The sequence below is a fragment of the Nerophis ophidion genome, linkage group LG06, assembly GCF_033978795.1.
Source record: "Nerophis ophidion isolate RoL-2023_Sa linkage group LG06, RoL_Noph_v1.0, whole genome shotgun sequence".
Classification (NCBI taxonomy): domain Eukaryota; kingdom Metazoa; phylum Chordata; class Actinopteri; order Syngnathiformes; family Syngnathidae; genus Nerophis; species Nerophis ophidion.
Genome location: NC_084616.1, coordinates 49,691,560 through 49,713,574, shown reverse-complemented (window position 1 = coordinate 49,713,574; position 22,015 = coordinate 49,691,560). Strand labels below are relative to the sequence as shown.

Below are 22,015 nucleotides of genomic sequence, written 5' to 3'. Positions count from 1 at the left end.
AGAGCTACATCGCGAACGTATTAATGGATTATGTTACTAATTGGTCCATTGCAAAACACTGCAGATACTAGGATTGTCCAGATATCAATATTTTGCTACCGGTACCAACATGTGTTTATATTTTTCGATACTTTTCAAAATAAAGCGGACCACAAACTTATTTTTATTATTGGCTTTTGTGGAGATACATAGCCGACGGCAGGGCGGGACTCGCTTTGGCTCGGCTCAAGATGGCGGCCAGGAGGCGGAGTATGCAGCGGAACAAAGAGGCGAGGCGTGCCTGGAGCGACGCTGCAACAATCAAAGTCAGGTGCGTGACACACACACACACCGGTGCTCAATCTGCCTATCTCCTCACAGCCTTTAAGAGCGGAGAAGGAGGAAAGAGCGGGAATGAGAGGTGGAGTGTCTGCAGGAGTGCAGCACGAGAGGAGCAACCAAAACAACGCGAGCGATCAGAGAATGAGTCCTAGGGGAAGACGACGTCACCCGCAGCCGAAAAGCCAGCCGAGACGAGCAGCGGAGGAGGCGCCGCTGAAAAGCGACCCGATCGACGCCGAAGCATTGTTTATTGAAATAAAAAACGAGAGTCAAACCTGCTCAGCGATGTCCTTCCTAAATGGTCCATGCAACCTACACGGTGACGGCTGGAGTCATTCACAGCTTTATTTTAACATAAAATCTTATGAGACATTAGACATGTGTTTTTATTGCAATCAATGAAGATTTTTTTCATAAAATAAGATAGTGAACATTCTAGGCAACTACTCTTAGTAGTAAGAAAGAAAACAAAGGCTCCTAATATGGATGCTAGCGTATGCAGTCACATATAGCAGTGGTTCTCAACCTTTTTTCAGTAATGTACAGTACCCCCTGTGACCATTTTTCTTAATTCAAGTACTCCCTAATCAGAGCAAAGCATTTTTGGTTGACAAAAAGAGACAAAAAAGTAAAATATATCACTACGTTATCAGTTTCTGATTTATTAAATTGTATAACAGTGCAAAATATTGCTCATTTGTAGTATTCTTTCTTGAACTATTTTGTAAAAAATATATAAAAATAACTCAAAACTTGTTGAAAACTAAACAAGTGATTTAATTATAAATAAAGATTTCTACACATAGAAGTAATCATCAACTTAAAGTGTCCTCTTTGGGGATTGTAAGAGATCCATCTGGATTCATGAACTTAATTCTAAACATTTCTTCACAAAAAAATAATATTTCAAACATAAAACAATATTTATGGAACAGGTCCACAAAAAATCTAGCTGTCAACACTGAATATTGCATTGTTGCATTTCTTTTCACAGTTTATGAACTTACATTCGTATTTTGTTGAAGTATTATTTAATAGATATATTTATAAAGGATTTTTTAATTGTTGCTATTTTTAGGATATTTAAAAAAAAATCTCACGTACCCCTTGGCATACCTTCGAGTACCCCCAGGGGTATGTGTATCCATATTTGAGAACCACTGACATATAGTGTCATTTCCCATTCTATATTTTTGTAAAAATTGTGAGGGACAAGTGGTAGAAAATGTATTATTAAACTACATGTTCATTTACTTTTAATATCTACTTACTTTCTGTTTTAACATGTTCCATCTACAATCCTGTTAAAATGTAATAAGCACTCATTCCTTTGTTGTTTGGATACTTAACATTAGTTTTAGTAGTAGTTACACGATCACACATTGGTAATACCTAAAGTTCTTTTATGTGCCGGGACATATTTCCAAACGTAATAAACAATATAAAAATTAAAAAAGAATTTTTGATGATAAAAAATAATGACAATCACTGCATTATCGACTAGATACGGCTTTTGCACTTAGTATCTTTACAATCGATGTATGTATAGATCCACTCATTTGTTTACATTGAGGAGCGCCAGCTTGCTGTTAGCAGTGAGCTATTGTATCCTCGTACGGTGTGTAGTGTAGCATGTATAGCTACTCCTTTTCCTGTAGGGATGATATTTGTAAGAAACTTACTTTATTTTTTGCCGTGGAAGCAAAGATTAGTGATTTAGAAGTACCGTAGCTTAAACACTGTCAACTGCGAATGCCTGTTAGCCACCTGCTATCTAGCTATGTTTTAAAGCACCTCCTGTAGAGCTGCACTTCAGTGTTTATAGCTTCACATTTATCATTTGTTTTTAAGCCAAAATGCATCCAGTCTGCCTATTATGTGTCTACACCATGTCTGCTTTTAAGTTCTTCGTACGTTTGCATTGCCGAACATGTGCCTCTGCTTCACAATGTCACAACGTGATGACCGCGTGCCGTAAAGTCCATAAAGAAAAAAGTCGTACCGGTACTTCTCAGAGGCAGTATAGTACAATTTTTAATTCATTAGTACCGGTATATCGTACAAACCTCATAGACACTGATCCAATTGAAAGTATTTTTTTAAGGAAATCGTTCTTTATTTTGCTGGAGGACAGTGACGCAATTTACATTAGAAAGTTAAGCCAGCTACACAAGAAATCGACTTAAAAAAGCTGACGTATCATGCACACATTTCTAACCTACTATTATCATTTACAGTTGCATGGTCTCCTCCATTGCCATACATAGGAGACATTCAGGCCGCGATTAAAAGTAGTTAATACTATGATTAATGTTAATTAAAAAGTAAACATGAGGTATAAATAATAACAGAAGTACAATTGTTTGTATATATTGCATATATAATTAGTGCAAAGGTTTAATATGTACACCGGGATATTTTACATGCCTGTACTGTGTATAAAATTGAACTACGTTCATGTTGTTTATAATGTGTATTTATAATAAGTTGTACAAAGGACATTTTATAATTTTCGGAAGTTTATTTTGTACTTGACATTGTTTATAGGGTTAGGCGCAATAAGTGTTTAACTTCAGCCTAAACCCTTTCGGTCTGCAACATTTTTTATTTTCAATCTATGAATGTACAACTGTTTGTTTGCTTTGTTGACCATTGACCGAAGAACAATAAACAATTAAAAGTATGTTAGTGTAAAATCCATCTTAATGTAAAAGTTGGAGGGTGAACCAGGACCCTTGTTTGCAGACACTCAAAGTGACTTCTTCACAGTTGAAGGCACATTGCCACAAATTATGAAAGTTAAAAAAGTAAGGCAGCTTTTTTAATTGTGTAGTGACGTGTGATGCTTAAAGCCACCAAACAACAGAGTAATTTTTCCTTTGTTGGATTTCATCGTGGACATGATGTTTTAGCACAGCTTGCCTATAGGGCTGAAAATATTGATTATTTTGAAAGTTGATTAGTAAACAATTATCTTAACGATTAGTCGACTAATCAGAGAGTAAAGCGTACACATTTTTAATGGCTCTAATTTTTCCATTGACTTAAAAATGCAACTTAAGTTATTTTAGGCATGTGCGTACAAACAACAAAGATGACTAATTCATTTGTAAATATTTATACTGTAACTGCGCTGCTCATTCAGCTGTTACAAAAATTAAAATTACTAATAAAAGTAAAAATGTAACTTCCTCAAAATGTGATGTGATGTTTAAAAAGCTGCACACTGTATATTGACTATTGATTAACTCCTGGCAGTTTTAGCACTCTAATAGACTCAGTGTGTAGAATTCTATCTTTGATTAATTCTTAAAATGTTGGCGATTTAACAGATTGTATGTTTAATCTTAAGACACCTCCACATTGGTGCCTATCAGTCTCTCTCTGTGTGTTTGTGTGTATGTGTGCCTGCGCGCGAGCGCTTTGTTAAAGTTCCTGTTTTTCCGGCATTGCAAATTAACGCTGCTTTAAAACATACTTGAATTTATGAAGAAAAACTTAAACTGGCTGACTTTGGCTGAAAGGATGGTTAAAGTTAGTTTTCACACAACTTTGTCTCACTCTTGTTAGCTTGCTAGCAATGTAAAAAATAACCCTTTTAGCGAGGTTGGGGCCGCATCCTCCCTCCAGACATCTGGCATCTTGTCTCCGTTTTAAATGCTTGTGTAACAAGGATGCACAGCCATAAAAACAAGGTCCGCTTTGCAAAATGAGCAACGTATTCATGTTTTTTTAAACAACAATAAGAGGAAATATCTTCAAACTTTTCATGTTATCACTGGCTTTTTGCGGAAAACTGACGTCACTACTATTGTCAACAAATACAATTGTTGGCGACAAATTGTATTGTTGACGTCAACTAATTAATCATTGCTGCCCAACTGGTCTTGCATACCTTAAACATGTCGGACTTGCATAAAGATGTCTGGGTACATTTCTACTACATATGGACAATCGGCTGACGTCACACTTGGGGCAAATTCCAAACCGCTCATTTTGAGAAAGTCTGAAGGAAGGCAAAATTGTTTTATAAATATCTCTGTAATGCCTCCACGGTTTGATTTCAAGTTTTCAGGACTAATGCAGATCCCAAATACTCATAAGCAGGTACCAAAATATAGGAAACGTTGAATTTCGCATGATAGGGCCCCTTTAAAACCACATACATGAGTCAAGACCATTTCTTGGTTGGTAGCAAATGATTCTCACACTCTCCTTTTGCAACGAGCAGGAATATGGCGCACAAGCTCACAATAGAAATCAACATTAAGGTAAGAAAATGTAAGCAAAATTCAGGGAGGGCACAGGAAGTAACACACAAACAAACAGGTTTGAGGTGGTGTGTACTTCAAAAGTTGACACGGGAGTGGGAGGACAGCGAGCTACATGAGAGTGGGAGAGGTCAAACACGAAGGAGGGTAAGGGTGAACACAATCAGGAGAGGCAGAAACGTCCAAACGTGAACCGGGAACAGGATGCGTATGCGTGCTGGTGTCAGCTGTGTACGATTGGTGTGGGGGTGTCAGTGTGTAGGTGAGGCTATGTATAGACCAGCAACGAGGAAGACTTCTCCTTAGCTTGCATTTTCCATCATAATCTATCCATCCAATCAAATCAAGCTTTCACCATGTGTAGCTCATTGTAAATTAAAAAGAGTGGGCGTGCACTGCGTCATCCCACCTCCAACGTTTTGACCCGCCTGACTCCTGCTGACAAAAGACGTTTGATAATCATACACGTTGCTTTGTAGCCTAAAGTTAGGGGTGTTTTTGAACACATTGCCCCTCCCCTTCCATTGGCTTCAGCCCACCCCACCAACACACACAAACACACTTTCCACTGTACGCTCAAGTCTCCTGCTGCTTGGCAACAGTGTTGACTGCTTGTGTGGGCGTTTGGCAAAGAGTACCAGGCAAAAGCATTGGAGAAAAAGGGGCATGCTTACAGTTATGATTGAATGTATGCACGTGAAGTGTGTCACGATAGTGCAGGTTAAATGTGGATGGCAAAGAGCATCCCAGTTGAGACGCCCAACTTGTATACTGTGCGGGCAATAATGCTGCAGTTGTCATACTGTATGTCGTACGTCTCATCAAGTCATCATTCAATATTGTCTTTCACTATACGCTCCTGCTCCTACTCCCACCTTCTTCTGTCCTTCTATTCAGTCTCTCTCTCGCCTACAGAGTTCTTCACAGAACAGCTCACGGCGTTCCCACGGTAACCGGTCTCCCTATTTTGCTCTACAGAACATAAGCGTGACATCCCACACCCAAAAGTGATGTGCTTCTTTGGAAAATGATTACTTAAGAGTCGGGACACCACTACTGGCTGTGCTGTGATGCTTGGTTCCCTGGGGATATCCACACAGTTGTTGCTGATACCATCCTTCTCTCTAATAACTGAGATAAAACCACTCATTTCTGCTCCGTAATGTGCCACAGTCTAAGATGTTGTTAGTTGCATGAATTTTCGATCGAGTATGTACAGTATTGAGTGAAAAAAAAACATAAAGCCCTGCATGCTCAAAAATGAAGAGTAGAAGGCATAAATACCACCCACATTCAGGTTGCTTCCCACACACACACACACACGCACACACACACACACACGCACACACACACGCTCACACACACGCACACGCGCACACACACACACACACGCATGATTTCTATTTAAGACATCTCAGCAATTTCCAGTAGTGTCGCAACATTTTGATTTAAACCCTAGATAAACACTAATGCTCTGAATGGAAAATGAAAAGGAGAATGTTTGGCAAATCATTAAGAATCATAAGAGAATAAGTCACCCATGTCTGTTTATCTTGAGCATCCATGTGACGACAATGTATTAAGGATGTCGATTTATGCTGTCGATTCAAGTGATATCAGCCCATGCCAATACCAATACCGATCACCTGCATTAAATGTATATTTTTTAATGTATTTTTTGTTAGTGCTACTGAAAGTTCAACCAACTTCGCCACGCCGTCCCTATAGTTAGCTTAGCTATTACCATTCCAGCTTCCTGGTTGCTCTCCGTCTGTAACGTGTTAAGCTTCGTTCTTATACTTCATTGTGATCGTACTTATGATACTTAGGATACTAAAAAATGCAGTTTAAATACAGTAGGGGTGTGGGAAAAATCGATTCGAATACGTTTTGCGATTCAGAATCGATTCTAATTTTTTTTTTTTATCGATTTTTTTAAAAATGTATTTATTTTTTTAATCAATCCAACAAACCACTACACAGCAATACCATAACAATGCAATCCAATTCCAAAATGAAACCTGACCCAGCAACACTCAGAACTGCAATAAACAGAGCAATTGAGAGGAGACACAAACACGACACAGAACAAACCAAAAGTAGCGGAACAAAAATGAATATTATCAACAACAGTATCAATATTAGTTGTAATTTCAGCATAGCAGTGATTAAAAATACCTAATTTACATTATCATTAGACATTTATAAAATAAAATTAAAAAGAACAAGAGTGTCACAGTGGCTTACACCTGCATCACATCTCATAAGCTTGACAACACACTGTCCAATGTTTTCACAGAGATAAAATAATTCATATGTTTGGTTCTTTTAATAGTTAAAACAAATTTACATTATTGCAATCAGTTGACAAAACATTGTCCTTTACAATTATAAAAGTTTTTTTTTTTTTTAAATCTACTACTCTGCTAGCATGTCAGCAGACTGGGGTAGATCCTGCTCAAATCTTATGTATTGAATAAATACAGAATCGTTTTGAATCAGAAAAATATCGTTTTTGAATCGAGAATCGCGTTGAATCGAAAAAAATCTATATATTATCGAATCACGACCCCAAGAATCGATATTGAATCGAATCGTGGGACACCCAAAGATTCTCAGCCCTAATATACAGTAATGGAGATGATTATTATGAACTTCGGGGAACAACTCCACAGTGTGTGTTAAGATACATAATTAGCTGCTAACTTGTTAGCCGGGGACTAAAAATAGTGTCAGCCAGAGGGGGTCGGCATTTGAAATAGTCATTGAAAGGCATTAATCTGCAATTCAAATAAATTGGCCGATCGATTGGCAGATCCATACAGTATATGATGTAAAATATTTACCACTTATTAGGAGCGTGTCACTCAATCAGCCTCTGAATAATGGCAAGCGGAAGAGAAGGTGAACAGCTGAAAAGTGCAGCTAGTCTGACTCATACGTTGCAGCAGGAGGAAATTGCGAGGGGAAGAGAGCGAGTGTATGTGTGAGAGAGGGAAGCGGAGTAATAAATACAGCAAATTAAGCTCCTTTTAAAATAAAAACCCATTAGCGATCTCAAACGCTCCAAAAATGTATGTCAATTTCCATGAGCGACAAGCACATATAGCCGCGAGGGTCTGTGTAAAGAGGCGCATGGATGGCAGCAGTTGAGCACCTTCACTGGGCTTGTAGGAGCTTGAAGCATTCCACTGTGACAGCTGAAGAGACGTGAAGAACCCATTGTGAAAGCTTGAGTCCTTTTTTGGTGTTATATAACAGCGTTAGCCTCCGTATCAGCGCCACTGAAGCCTCTAGCTGACCCCAACGCTCGTCCTTCTCCTGCCACTGTAACAACAGGAAGCATTATGGCCAGACTGCGAGGAGGAGGACTAGAGGGTGTCTAATAGCGGACGCTCAGGTGATGCCTTACAGTGCACAGTTGTAATGATCACTCTTGGGACACTGGTAATTATAATGCAGTCACACTAATTAATCTCATGCACTCAGTGGGTGCCGTCCTGCTCCTTTCCACACATTTAGGCTCACAGCAGCACGTTATATAAAGAGACACTTTCACATACTGGCTCACATGAGACACAATCGCGTGACCACTCCTATAATAAACCATAAATGAAAAAAAAAAATGTATTTCTTAGCAAAAAGGTGCTTGAGGACATGATGTCATCTTTAGGCCTCACATTGTTCTCACAGCTATTAGCAGGGCGAGAGGGATGGGGCAGGCTCAGGACAGCTGTTTGCAAAAGAGCCACAGGGACACAAATAAGCAGAGGAGACACTTTGTTTGGATGCAGCTGCTGCACGCATGACAACAAAGAGCCAAAAAAGGGAATATGATGAATTCTGGGTGATGCGAGGGCAGAGAGGAAAAGGGCAGACATCAGCATGCCCACTGGAGGACATAAAAAAAATCAAAGAGGCAAATACTTTGCAGTCAGTGGCTCGCCACCTCCTCAGTGTCTATTGCTTGGATTTACATGACGTCAAGTCCGTCTCATGCCTGGGTCATTTAATACGCGTGGTGGTCAAGCCAGCGCCTGTTCTCAATGGGTAGTAGGCGCCATTTAGTCTTTCTCTGAGAAAAATGCCCAATGCTTGCATAGTTTTCGGGTGTACGAGACGATCAAATCGCGAAAAAGGGTATAAAAGTTTTGTCAGAGTTCCTCGAGAGATGATCAAGGACGGAAGACTGCAACATTTTACGAAAGACGACGAGAAAAGTGGCACGCACTCCAGTCCAAAAAGAGCACAGTCGAAAAACACGCGAGTTTCAGTGACCACTTTTTAAAAAAAGGTTTGTTTGATATACTTTAACAATTAGTATTTCCAATTTAGTATTTTTCTATTATTTGTGTTTTATCTTGTTTCGGTGTTCTCAAAAAGCATTGTTGCTATGAGTGTTTCGTAACGCAGCAACTCAGCGAGTCTAAATAAAAGTTATCAAATGTAAGCAAAACCTAAAAAAGTTGAGTTTTTACCAAAGGCAGCAATCATAAATGAAGCCTTCAGCATATACACAATACTGAGATCTATAGTGTCTGAGTTATTGTGTAGACATATGGGTAAACAACTAGCGGTGTTACAAAAAAGATCAATTAGAATAATACATAATGTTGGATATAGAGAACATACAAACCCTTTATTTAATGAATCACAATTATTGAAATTCAATGATTTGGTGCATTTGCAAACAGCTATCAATCAATCAATCAATCAATCAAACAATGTTTATTTATGCAGCCCTAAATCACTTGTGTCTCAAAGGGCTGCACAAACCACAACACAAACCACAACGACATCCTCAGTAGAGCCCACATAAGGGCAAGGAAAACTCACCCCAGTGGGACGTCGGTGACAGTGACAATGATGACTAAGAGAAGCCTTGGAGAGGACCGCATATATGAAAATGTAAAACTAAAACTAAAGGCATCATGTAATAAAAAATCTGATACGCTGATACAATTATTGAACGAAAACACGAGTATTTGTCTTTAAATATACAGATCCAGAATGTAGAGCATTTTTATTAGATATTACACATCACATGATGGTGTTGCGTTGCCACCCCAACACTGCTTTACCTACAGTGAATAGTAATGATTAATAACCTTGATTTCAATATTGATAAAAAATAATCTTAATTATTATTTTGTCCATAATCATGCAGTTCTAGGTATAAGATTTGACCTCATATATGAAACCTATTTTTATCTATATGGACAAAAAGTACAGTTACGTCTTATATTCATAAGGTGCCATCTTGCAGATTTTTCACATTTATTTTTATTTTTTTATAGTAATATTTTGTTTCTTCCATATTACTTTGTTAATAACGCTTGTGTTGCTTTCATATGCACATTCAACTTTCTACTTGAGGTACAGATATAGATTTTGAATGTGTGTTTCAAAAAAAAAATAAAAGTGTTTAAAGGATTTCAGTATAAGTTGCTTTTGAAAATTTTTAGCACATTTAAAATTACTGCGACCTCGAAAGAAAATAACGTTGGCCTTGGTGCCTTTCCAACTTGCCTTGGTGCCCTAAAATATGAACCCTCCTTTAAGGCAACACTTAGACTGACCTTAAAATGTTAAAATTCCAGGCCTTTATTTAATAGCCCACCTAACTAATATATGCTTCTGTCTAATGACTAAGAAACCTCCAGGGATGAGAGGAGGTATCCTGGGTTGATAAGGGATTTGGTAGAGTCTGAATCAGAGACTGATGAGAGGATTGGAACCTTGTGTAAACAGATAAAAATGAACATTATTGTATCATGCACGACTGACACGTTCCTTTTCACTGTTGGCTTTTTTTCTACATGAATTGCTGCCTACTCAAAAACCTTCATGCTTCCAACACAAAAGCAGCTTCTACCAGTTTGTGCGTGTGTGTGTTTGTGATAAATGAGGGCAGATGCACTTGCTGTTTGCCAAAGCTTGCAGCACTCAAACTTAGGGTCAGCCTTGGGTTGGAGTGACACGTCATACGCTTCTCGGGTCTGAGTTGGATGGCTAAGACAGACACAAAAAAACTTTAAACTATAACCTGTTAAGGCGCTATGCTGTTGTACAAAACGACCATTAAACACCTTAGCAAAAACATATGGCCTTTTGTGAAAATACTCAGGGGTGCAACCATTAATTCAATTGGAAAAAAGCTTTAATTTATATTCAGTTGGTTTGATTATTTGTTTAATAAGTGTAAGTAATAAAAATGTATAACATCTGGAGGGGTTAGTGCGTTTGCCTCACAATACAAAGGTCCTGGGTTCGATCCTGCGCTCGGGATCATTCTGTGTGGAGTTTGCATGTCATCCCTGTGACAGCATGGGTTCCCTCCGGGTACTCCGGCTTCCTCCCACTTCCAAAGACATGCACCTGGGGATAAGTAGATTGGCAACACTAAATTGGCCCTAGTGTGTGAATGTGAGTGTGAATATTGTCTGTCTATCTGTGTTGGCCCTGTGATGAGGTGGCGACTTGTCCAGGGTGTACATGTCTTTGGAGTTGGGAGGAAGCCGGAGTACCCGGAAAGAACCCACGCAGTCATGGGGAGAAAATGCAAGCTCCACACAGAAATATCCTGATCCCGAGCCCGGGATTGAACTCAGGACTACTCAGGACATTCGTATTGTGAGGCAGATGCACTAACACCTCTTCCACCGTGCTGCCCCTCTATATCAGAGATAGATATCACCAAATTATCAGATTAGACAATTTTAGCACAACTAATGTCGTCCACAAAAAATGGCAGAATCCTTTACTCTGTGAAGACAAAATGGTGGTGGCACATGGTGGAAGCTCCGTGCTGGCATGGCCATGTAAGGTGTTCAGTGATGATGTGACTGAACACGTTTTTTTCACACATATTGATACATAAGTGATATGAGAGAACTTCACAGTGCAGATGCATGAGCTCAAACATGCCGGTACTATGAAAACAACTCAAGATGTTTTCAATGGCCTCAATTAATCCATGCGGGATAAATAAAGTCCACCTGCCAATACAGGGTTTCCCATACATGGAAATAATGCTGGCGCACCGCCACGGCAAAATAAAAGCTGACACACATTAAAAAATAGTTTTTTTGTTGTTTTTTACATGAAAACAAAATTAAGTAAAATGTATGATTGGTACACATTATATAGTCTACTACATATGATACACATGATAGGTTTGAAGAACATCTTAAACATAAAAATGCTTCATGCATCTGAATCGCCTGTGAGCAGCTCTACGGCTGGCGGTGTACCTAAACGGAGTTGACACCCGGTAAAAGTAAGGAGAGAAAGTTGAAAAGAAAAGTATGCATTTGTACAAGCCTGAGTAAAGTACCCTAATTTTGACATTTACTACCGACAATAACGTCTAACTTTACGCAGTGTGTGTCTGCGAACCTCCGTTTGGACGTCTCTGTGTAGAGTTTTCAAGTTCTTACAGTGCGTGCGTGGGTTTTCTCCAAGTACTCCAGCCTCCTTCCACATTCCAAACATAAGCTTCATTGGAGACTGTACAATGCCCAGAGGTATACATGTGAGTGTTTGGTGAGTGATTGATTTTTTACATGTGCCCTGCGATTGGCACTGCTATTATTTGTTAGCCTGTCAATGAGCTGCTACACTATATATTTGCATTAAGCTTGCAGCATTAGAGCAAACATTTATCCTGAGTAATTGTATTCTGTCATTTTATTGCAAACTAAATCATTAATTTACTGAGATGTATACTTGTGCACTTCATGTGTATGTATATACATATACAGTATATATATATATGTATATATACATATACGTGTATATATATATATACATATACAGTATATATATATATGTATATATACATATACGTGTATATATATATATACATATACATGTATATATATATATATATATATATATATATATATATACATACATATACATGTATATATATATATATATATATATATATATATATATATACATATATACATAGGGACGGCGTGGCGCAGTGGGAGAGTGGCCGTGCGCAACCCGAGTGTCCCTGGTTCAAATCCCACCTAGTACCAACCTCGTCACGTTGTGTCCTGAGCAAGACACTTCACCCTTGCTCCTGATGGCTCCTCCTTGGCGCCTTACATGGCAGCTCCCTCCATCAGTGTGTGAATGTGCGTGTGAATGGGTAAATGTGGAAGTAGTGTCAAAGCGCTTTGAGTACCTTGAAGGTAGAAAAGCGCTATACAAGTACAACCCATTTATTTATTTATTTATATATATATATATATATATATATATATATATATATATATATATATATATATATACATAAAACATTTATTTTCTTTAGTTTTACAGTGACTTCATTGTGGACAATATCAATAAACCACCAGAAGATAATATACCTCTAAAAGGGAAGTGGGCATGGCCTGAACTGGAATCAAGAAGTATACGTCATATTTGCCCGCGATTTTAATTTTGTATTTTCTTATTAAGCTGTCCGCCATCTTGGTTGTAGTACTTACAGCAGTTATTCCGTTGCAAGGGTTTAATCCACTCTCTCAAATGTATTATTTAATTGATTACAGTACTTGTCCAGGGTGTACTCCGCCTTCCCCCTTATGCAGCTGAGATAGGCTCCAGCACCTCCCGCGACCCCAAAAGGGACAAACGGTAGAAAATGGAAATTTGATTACACTGATTTTTAATTCACTTCATTATTTTTAGTTAAGGTAATTAGTGCATTTCAGCCACTATTTCACAGCATTTTAACCCATTTACAAAAGTATATTTGTTAGTAAAATATATATGTGTGGTTTGTACCCTTATGGAGAATAAATGTAATACCATTCCTTCAAGTAAAAACAGTATTTAAGTTATAATGCTACAATTGAAATAGAAATCTCCGATAATATCGGACTGCCGATATTATTGGCCGATAAATGCTTTAAAATGCAATATCGGAAATTATCGGTATCGGTTTCAAATTGTAAAATGTATGGCTCTTTACAACGCCGCTGTACGGAGTGTACACGGACGTAGGGACAAGTACAGAGCGCCAATAAACTTTAAAGGCACTGCCTTTGTGTGCCGGCCCAGTCACATACTATCTTAGGCTTTTCACACACACAAGTGATTGCAATACATACTTGGTAAACAGCCATACAGGTCACACTGAGGGTGGCCGTATAAACAACTTTAACACTGTTACAAATATGCGCCACACTGTGAACCCACACCACACAAGAATGGCAAACACATTTCGGGAGAGCATCCGCACCGTAACCCAACATAAACACAACAGAACAAATACCTAGAACCCCTTGCAGCACTAACTCTTCCGGGAAGCTACAATATACCCCCCCCCCCGCTACCCATTGCCCCCTCCCCTCCCACCTCATCCACCTCAACCCTGCCCACCTCAACCTCCTCATGCTTTCTGAGTGAGAGCATGTCCCAAATTCCAAGCTGCTGTTTTGAGGCATGTTAAAAAAAATAATGCACTTTGTGACTTCAATAATAAATATGGCAGTGCCATGTTGGCATTTTTTTTCCATAAATTGAGTTGATTTATTTTGGATAACCTTGTTCCATTGTTTAATGCATCCAGCAGGGCATCACAACAAAATTTGCCATAATAATGTATTAATTCCAAGACTGTATATATCGGTATCGGTTGATATCGGAATCGGTAATTGAGTGTTTGACAATATCGGAATATCGGATATCAGCAAAAAAACTTTTATCGGAGATTTGTAATTTGAAACCTTTTGTCAACTATCTCTGTCCGTTAATATTTTCAAACTTCTTTTTTTATTTTCTTCTAAACTTCTGTACGAGGACAATATAATGTTGGGGTATGTTAATTGCCTTAACAACAATAATATTGCAGACTGTTTACATCAGTAAGATTATACTTAACTACAAGTTACACATGAACATGCCGCCATCAGGCCTAATGGTCCGAATGAGGACACACCCACGTTGAACAGATAGTTAGAACCTCACGGTCATACTATTCACAAGCCCTTCTAATGTCCAGAGACCAACATGAGGCTAAAGAACTTCCATCGTGATCCAAATCAGTATGGATAACTCAGCTGGTCAGTCCTAAAAATACACTTACCAATAATAGAGAATATATATTTTCTCATGCCATACAGTTTTAAAGCCTGTTTTTATTCATCCTATTACTGGGGTGGTATAAAGGAATCAATGAAAGTAAAACAAGCATGGGTGCAGGATGGACTTGAACACTGCATGGTCACATACGAATGGATGGACATTCTGTCAAGGACTATACATTCCATGTCCAAAACACCCAAAGACAAGGACATTGAAATCATGGATACATTTCTGCTAAAAGCCCTAACTTTGGCACCATCGACTGTCCCTTGGGATTTATTGGTCCTTATTGTCGTTCACATGTCTAAAACAACACTGTCTGACATTTTAAAAAATGTATTAATGGATTGTAATAGAGACCATTTTCACATAGCCCACATGTTCACTGTGTATGCACTGTTTATCAATCTTGTGAGATATTGCATACACAATTCCATACCTGTAAACATTACTGCACAGTTAACATCATTACAAACAATCAGTGATTTGAAAGCACAACAAAATCTATATGACAACAGGGTCTCATGGTTGTCCGGTCATGATATTTTTATAAAAATTTTTCTGTAGTAGTTTTAATATAATTTCATTAATTAGATCATTAAGTTTGAATAAATTAAACAATAATCCTAACCCAAACCATTTGTAATTATTTTTTTTAATGCTAACCATAACATGTTTTTTTTAATGCTAACCATAACATGTTTTCCTTCATAAGTTGTAAACATTTTTTTGATTATGTTAACCTTAAATATATTATATGATGTACTAAATACAGCTCCTAGTCCAATTCTATTATTTTTATAGTAGCTTTATCATTTTATTTATCTCATTCATTAGATCATTGTTTGAATTATGCTAACCATACATTTTTTTCCCTTTTACAAGTTGTAAAAATGTGTTCTAACCATTTTATTTTTGAGTGCCCCTTCTCTGTCAACTTTCTTAATTGCTAACAATTTTTCCTTAATAAGTTGGAAATATTTGTTCTAACCTTTTAGTTTAAGTTTTGAATTTCTCATTGTCATTTATATTATTAAATTACATGAATATAGCATGATATGGAAGTAAAACATATTTAAACTATGTGTAAATGAGTATGGTATCCCTAACTTGTCAGTTATGCTTTTAAACGATTTCTGACTAAGTATTAAATGCAATGGTAGACCATTGTATACAAAGTGCTTAAAGAAGACTAAAGAAACTTTTAGTCTGAATTCTCCCCGTGACTGCATGGGTTCCCTCCGGGTACTCCGGCTTCCTCCCATTGCCAAAAACATGCACCTTGGGATAAGTTGATTGGCAACACTAAATTGGCCCTCATGTGTGAATGTTATCTGTCTATCTGTGTTGGCCCTGCGATGAGGTGGCGACTTGTCCAGGGTGTAACCCGCCTTCCGCCCAAATGCAGCTGAGATAGGCTCCAGCACCCTCTGCGACCCCGAACGGGACAAGCGGTAGAAAATGGATGGATGGAATTCTTTCCTGTGAAAATTCATTTGAAATTTGAATGACAACAATTGTGGCACCTTGATCTGTAAACTGCGGCGTATGTGTTTATAGATGAATTATTTAAGACAGTCGGGCTATAGGTCACCTTGCAACAAAACAATAAGTTTAAACATAAAGCTAAGATACAAAATGATAATATCGCCATTCCTGCCATTCCTTGCCGGGAAAGTTCCTTTGAAATTTGGAATAACAACAACTGGGATAGTGTCACTTTGATGGTCCCTCCGATTCCTACCTGTGAAAAATCCTTTGAAATTTGAATAAGAAGAATTGTGATAGTGTCACTTTGATCGGAAAACTGCAGCGTATGTGTTTACGATGTTTATAGAGCTTTCATTTAGGACAGTTGAGCAATAGGTCACCTTGTACCAAAACAATGAGTTTCAAAATAAAGCTAAAATACAAAAGTTTAATAAAAGGTAAATGTTTAAGCATAGGCAGCACGGTGGAAGAGGGGTTAATGCGTCTGCCTCACAATACGAAGGTGCTTATTAGTCCTGGGTTCAATACCGGGCTCGGGATCTTTCTGTGTGGAGTTTGCATGTCCTCCCCATGACTGCGTGGGTTCCCTCCGGGTACTCCGGCTTCCTCCCACTTCCAAAGACATGCACCTGGGGATAGGTTGATTGGCAACACTAAATTGGACAAAGTGTGTGAAAGTGAGTGTGAATGTGAGTGTGAATGTTGTCTGTCTATCTGTGTTGGCCCTGCGATGAGATGGCAAGGGTGTACACCGCCTTCCACCCGGTTGTAGCTGAGATAGGCACCAGCGCCCCCCGCGACCCCAAAGGGAATAAGCGTTAGAAAATGGATGGATGGATGTTTAAGCATGTGAATCACCTTGTGGAAAATAGGGGTCCTTTAAAGCGATCCGTTTAATTAGAGGATTTTCATTCTCTGCTAACTGTTACAAAACAACCTTTGGTGGGTTAAAGTTAGCTTAAAAAATTCTTAAAAACAATATCTGTCTCTATTTTTGATTTAAAAAATTAGACTAACTTGATAAAAAAAATACACTAAAATACAGTGTGTTAATGTGTGTGGCTGGGAGGGGGGCCATGGAAATGGGGGATTGCGTGTGGGTTTTCCTGATATCACCCACACAGTTGAGGAGAAGCAAAGAGCTGACAGTATGGTTCAACTTTGAGCAAAATACACCAACCAAATGTGAGTATGTACTTTATGTATTCATATTTTTGCATGTTCTTTGACTGCATATCGTTAAAGTTAATGACTAATAGTACACAAACACAAATACTGTTTAGATTGTTTCATTAGTTTTATAGGTACTCATATAGGGTTACAAATTATGTTTAAATTGTTTCATTTGTCTTACAGTCAGTAGCAGAGATATACAGATAGTGTGTAGATTGTTTCTTTGGTCTTTTAGCTAATGGTGTGCCTTAAAAATAGTCTGTATACTTTTGAGTTATATTTAATTTAAAAAATAGACATGATGTTTAAATTGTTACATTAATCTTATTGATACAACTTTAGAAACCTTTATTTAAGACAACATTACACAATTATAATTTTAAAATAAAAAAAGTTGGTTTATCACCTTTAATTTTAGACACGAGCAGACAGAAGTATTCTTTCTTTTACCTACTCTCTGGCCTAGTGGTTAGAGTGTACGCCCTGAGAGCGGTAGGTTGTGAGTTCAAACCCCGGCCTAGTCATACCAAAGACTATAAAAATGGGACCCATTGTCTCCCTGCTTGCCACTCAGCATCAAGGGTTGGAATTGGGGGTTGAATAACCATAAATGATTCCCGGGCACGGCACCGCTGCTCCCCACTGCTCCCCTCACTTCCCAGGGGGTGAACAAGGGGATGGGTCAATGCAGAGGACAAATTTCACCAGACCTAGTTTGTGTGTGACAATCATTTGTACTTAACTTTAACTTTTTTTTCAAATTAGACAATGAGCTCATAAAATTTTAAGAGGAAACAGTTTTTATAAAATATAACCCTTTTTTTTAAGAAACAAAAAAGTTGAAAAACTTTCATTTAATACATAGTACATACACTTATCTAAGATAAAAATAATACAATGTAATACTTTTCATATGGGACATCAGTTAACTTGTATTTAAGATAAAAAGTGGACAATATTTGTAATATAACAACAAATCGTTAATCAATATTCTATTGAAGTTATATAATTATACATATCCATCATAACTCAAATGAGTTACAAAAGCAGCCTTGAAAAAATAAGGTAATACTCTATGTGGGTTTAGCTTGGCATAAAAATAGACTTTTGTAAATTAATTAAAATGTTGTGAAATGTTGGCTAAAAATGCAGTAATTACCTTAAATAAAATTAATAAAGTGACTTAAATCAATAGGAAATCACTGTAATTAAATTAAATAATATATTTGAGAGGGTGGAATAAACCTTTAAAACGGTATAACTGTTGAAAGTACTACAACTAAAATGGCGGATAGCTTAAAAACTACAAGTTGTAAAACACCTTTCAGCCTTTAGGAATCATAAATCATTATGACTTTTAGACTACAACAAAGATGGCGGACAGCGTAAAAAAAACCAACTACAAGATTAAAATAGCGGCGGGGTTACCCCCTGGACAAGTCACCACCTCATTGCAGGGCCAACATATATAGACAGACAACATTCACACTCACATTCACACTCTAGGACCCGTTTAGTGTTGCCAATCAACCTATCCCCAGGTGCATGTCTTTGGAATTGGGAGGAAGTTGGAGTACCCGGAAGGCAACCCATGCAGTAACGGCTAGGTCAGTGGTTCTCAACCTTTTTTCAGTGATGTAACCCCTGTGAACATTTTTTCGATTCAAGTACCCCCTAATCAGAGCAAAGCATTTTTGGTTGAAAAAAAGAGATAAAGAAGTAAAACTTTATGTCATCAGTTTCTGATTTATTAAATTGAACAACAGTGCAAAATATTGCTCATTTGTAGTGGTCTTTCTTGAACTATTTGGAAAAAGAGATATAAAAATAACTAAAAACTTGTTGAAAAATAAACACGTGATTCAATTATAAATAAAGATAGAAGTAATCATCAACTTAAAGTGCCCTCTTTGGGGATTGTAATAGAGCTCCATCTGGATTCATGAACTTAATTCTAAACATTTCTTCACAAAAAAAGGAATCTTTAACATCAATATTTATGGAACATGTCCACCAAAAATCCAGCTATGAACACTGAATATTGCATTGTTGCATTTGTTTTCACAGTTTATGAACTTATATTCAAATGTTGTTGTATTATTCAATAAATATATTTATAAAGGATTTTTAAATTGTTGCTGTTTTTAGAATATTTTTTTTAAAATCTCACGTACCCTTTGGCATACCTTCAAGTACCCCCAGGGGTACACGTACCCCCATTTAAGAACCACTGGGCTAGGTCATGCAAACTCCACACAGAAAGACCCCAAGCCCGGGTATTGAACCCAGGACCTTCGTATTGTGAGGAACATGCACTAAAAACATCTATACGTAAATGTATTTTTCATCAGTTTTAATGAGTCCCATCTTTTTGTATTATTAAGTATTAAGTATTCATTTTTGTAATTGGACCTAAGCCTTGATAATAATCTGTATGATTAACACAGGGTTTCATATCGCTTGATAAGGTTTACCCTTTTCAACTTTAAGCAGGTTAGATGTAGGTTAAATATAATTATTAAGAGTATAAAGTAATTCTGATTCTGACATAATTATTGAATACAAATAACACCAAGAGTAAAAATTACTGATTCGGTGCCCCCTTCGCCTCTGTAGTGGAAAAGTTGGGCCCCGAAGCAAGAAAGGTTAAGAACTCCTGTCAAACAGTACAGTCTCCTACTGTTAAAAGTCCATGACATGGATCATTGAAAAGCAGCTTCCTAAATGTGTGAAAAACACTTACTTTCTGCGAATGGTGGAGCTGGTGTTGGTGTCTGTGCTGTCGGTGCGTTCAAGGCGGTCTCTCTCAGCGGTGGATGAGCCACAGGAAAGGCCACGGGTCAGCCTGGTGTGGGTCCTTCTCTCCCTGGACCCTGCAGGTGTTGTGGCGGATCCTGTTTTGGTCTGAGCTGAGGAGGTGCCGCCGTCCCCGTCATGATGGATGGGAAGCGACAGAGGCTGGTTGTGATTGTGGTTCTGTTCCAGGGTGTCCGTGCGAGGGCTGCTATCCTGCCTCAGACCATGGTTCTCCTGTTTGACCCGGTCTAGCTGGCCTTCCAGCTCATCGATGCGTCGCCGTTGGGTCTCCAGGAGCTTGGCCTGGCTCTCAATTATGTTATTGAGTTCCAAGAGGTACTCCACAGCCCGGTTGGGGCTCTCCGGGCCGGCCTCCATGGCGGAAGCCTTGCCTTTGGCGGTGGAAGTATCCACCGCGGCTTCAACCCCAAGGGGTCGCGATCCACCCCCCCCACCAGCCCTAATGAGTGGGGGGGAGGGAGGGACCAACGGAGGCTCTGGATTAGATGAACTTTTAGCGTCAGGTGTTCAGAAAGAAGCAATGACAGCAAAGTAATATGTCAGGATGACTACATAGTGTCGAATGTGAGGGCAAACGTAAACCTTAGAGCATCTTACAAGCCCTTTGAGATGTTGCCATGCGGAGGAGAAGGTACAACGCCGATAAGTGAGCTGAAGAAACAGTAGATCGTCTAATTTCTTGCAGCCAGGAGCATGCCAAATCAGCATGGAATGCTGTACTAGTGCAGGCCATCACTGAAGAAAATAATCAAATGCAATTCTACGAAGGAGGTATCTCAAAGTACTTTGAAGGATGTCTAAGATTTAAATGAATCCATACACACACGCACTGTGGCCTCTCTGATTCAGATCTATCAGTAATGATCAGGCAGAGTCAATCATTACATAACTCAGAAGATGGTTCTCCCTCCCACACTGAAGATCCCCACCGAGCACAACGTTTCTTTCAACCCATGGCTCGATGCGTTTTCGCGGTGTAGAAAGTAAGCAAAGTTGCCTTACGAAGTTTATTCTTCAGATCCGGATGCTCCTCTCAGGTCCTCACAAACTACATCCTTGAAGTCTTGCACCCGCCCCCCCAATGCCAGACTCCGTGGTCGTGTTCATCCAGCAGCGGTTAATTACTTACTCGTCTCGAAGGGGAGAAAGCTCATCAGAAACGACAATAATTTTTCAGCGACTGTCCAAAAGTCTAAGAGGACACAAGCAAGTCTCGAAAGTGCGCCTCTGTTTGCGCCTGCGGTGCTCAAACACGAACAGAGAGCGTCTTTTGTTACTAGTAAAACAGATGTTTTACCGCTAATCCGCGATGAAAGAGTTTGAAAGACATTGCGGGTCGGTTGTTTGCGCGTCAGGACGGCTATATTACTGTGTGTCGCCGATATATCACTGTCTGCTTCTGCCTCTGCAGCGCTGGCTCCAGCGTCAAGTTCTTCGTGATGTGGAACTTCTGGTCCCGACTTTCAAAATAAAACGAGTAGGGCGCTGAATGTATTTATAACAGAAAACTCAGATAAAGACATAAAGAGCATGTATTATTTGAATAATAAGACGTTTTGTTTTAGAGTCCACTGTCACAGAAGTAAAGGGTTGAAATGTGTGTTTCATGCTGGCTGTGTTGTAGTCTTTATTTTTTAATTTTTATTATTATTTTATTTTTATTTTTTTATTTTTTTATTATAACACAAGACATGAATGGTTGGTTTCATGCTAGCTGTGCTGTGTTACATTGTGTTATTATATTTTATCACATGATTTATTAATATTGTAGAATTTGTTTTGAAAGTATTTTTACGTTTGATCCAGTTTGGACGTTTTCTTTCACACGGGACATAAACCAA

At 38.5% G+C, this 22,015-nt stretch overlaps 1 protein-coding gene across 2 annotated transcripts in view; it reads right to left on the bottom strand.

Annotated features, from left to right (window-relative positions):
* iqsec2b (IQ motif and Sec7 domain ArfGEF 2b) overlaps nt 1-21,627 on the bottom strand; it is a 76,193-nt gene extending 54,566 nt beyond the window's left edge. The window contains exon 1 of one of the 2 annotated variants that reach the window (XM_061904104.1): nt 20,101-21,627. In XM_061904104.1, the coding sequence (XP_061760088.1) occupies nt 20,101-20,531 (431 nt within the window). In that variant the 5' untranslated portion in view covers nt 20,532-21,627. The remainder of the gene's footprint in view (nt 1-20,100) is intronic. The other variant, XM_061904107.1, reaches the window with a different exon arrangement.
* Between the last annotated feature and the right edge of the window lie 388 nt (nt 21,628-22,015).